Source organism: Myotis nattereri, assembly GCF_964212035.1.
Source record: "Myotis nattereri genome assembly, chromosome: 4".
NCBI classification, from domain to species: Eukaryota; Metazoa; Chordata; class Mammalia; order Chiroptera; family Vespertilionidae; genus Myotis; species Myotis nattereri.
In genome coordinates, this window is record NC_138079.1 from 51,169,306 (window position 1) to 51,170,916 (window position 1,611).

The following is a 1,611-nucleotide window of genomic DNA, read 5'->3' on the forward strand; positions in this document are numbered from 1 at the left end:
GGATACTTTTCCATTGCTTTTTAATATTTATTATAGCACAACTTATATATTTCAAATGGAAAACAAATTAATATCACTTACAGCATCTTAAGGTAAACTGCCTTTGAACAGGAGCTTCCTTTCCAGTACTTTGATGTCTACAAGACGTATCTAGAAGGGTTACTACTGTGGAAAATGAAGACTGCTTAAATCAAATGGGGGAGGGCTGGGCCTGTGGTTTTCTTTTCGGTTAGTTGCTGTAACACTGTCCTTCAGGAGGCTGAGGGAGTGACACATTTTCACTAGTCATCATAAGGTGCCGAAGCTCGTGCAGGACATGTTTGATGCTATGTGAACGATGCCGTTTCTCTAGCACTAATACGGCCCTTGGGTCCACCGCTCCATTAGAACTATTAACTCCATTCATATTAATTTTTGTTACAAATCTTACAACAGGGGGTACTTCAGGGTATTTAGGTCCACATTCTATTTTAAGTCTGTACATTCGGTTTTCATAAACTGTTCTTGGAGGCCCAATTATCAGCCCTGTCCATCTCGTAAGTGTCATGTCTTCGTCATCTTCTACACCCCAACTAATTGTGCAATCTCCTCCTCCTTTCTGGCCTTCTTCCAGTTCTTCCAACAGTTGAAAATTGCGAGGGACTTTTACTCCCGAGCCCGTGCTGGCTGCCATCTTGTGTCGCTGTCGCTCGAAGGCCGGCCTTCACTTGAAGTTTGACCGTTCTGTGGGTTGGACGTTTTTCTGGGCTCGAATCAAGGTATTGGCAGAGCTGTGATGTTTTCTGAAAGTTCTGAAGGCGAGATATAACGGTTTGAGTTCCTCTTAGTTTCTGTTGCTCTTTCCATTGCTTTTTTAGAGGGAGTGGAAGGGAAGGAGAGAATGGAGGGGGGGGGGGGGAAGAAACATAGATGTGATAGAGAAGCATCAGTTGGTTGCCTCCTGCCTGACCAGGGCTGGGGATTGAACCTGCCACCCAGGTACGTGCCCTTGACCTGGAATTGAACCCTTCAGTGCTTAGGTTGACACTTTAACCATTGAGCAACACTGGCCAGGGCAACATTGCGGTTTTAAGCAATGGAGTCACTTCGATGTAATTATGAGCATCTCATTACTGTTCCCATATTCTATTGGTTAGAAGCAAGTCACAGATCCTGCCTACATTGAAGGGGAGGAGGTTATATAAGGGTGTGAATACTCCCCCATTAAGAAAAGCAGAGCTTGCAGTTGAGTAGCCTTCTCAGCCTGGTTCCTGCCTGTAAAGTAGTAGGGGTTCAAAATCCTATTCTTGGTATTTACCTGTCCATTTTAGTCACAATTGTCAGTGGTTCTACCAGAATAATTCTCTTAAACACATTGTGTGTTTGGGTGTATTTGAATGCATCGCTTTATTATCCTATTTCTTCAGGCTAAGCCCTTCTCTACCTTGGGCTCAGTGTGACGCTGTTGTGGGACGATATCCTTAAGATTCTTGAAGGCTCAATTACTTAACTGAGAGGCTCTACAGCCATGCTCTGGAGATCCTTCAAAAGCTTTTGGTCTGATTGAAAGGTTCTGTGAGGTACCACATTAGATCTTTCTGAAAATCTTAATAAAGAATTTTACCACCATGC

The 1,611-nt window shown here is 43.6% G+C and overlaps 1 protein-coding gene across 1 annotated transcript; it reads right to left on the reverse strand.

Moving 5' to 3' along the window:
• Window positions 1-229: 229 nt before the first annotated feature.
• Window positions 230-673, reverse strand: LOC308518718 (ubiquitin-conjugating enzyme E2 variant 1-like; the record flags this gene model as incomplete). The annotated part of the gene is made up of 1 exon (XM_081090469.1): window positions 230-673. The coding sequence occupies one exon, from the start codon at window positions 671-673 to the stop codon at window positions 230-232; it is 444 nt and encodes a 147-aa protein (XP_080946595.1).
• Window positions 674-1,611: the final 938 nt, after the last annotated feature.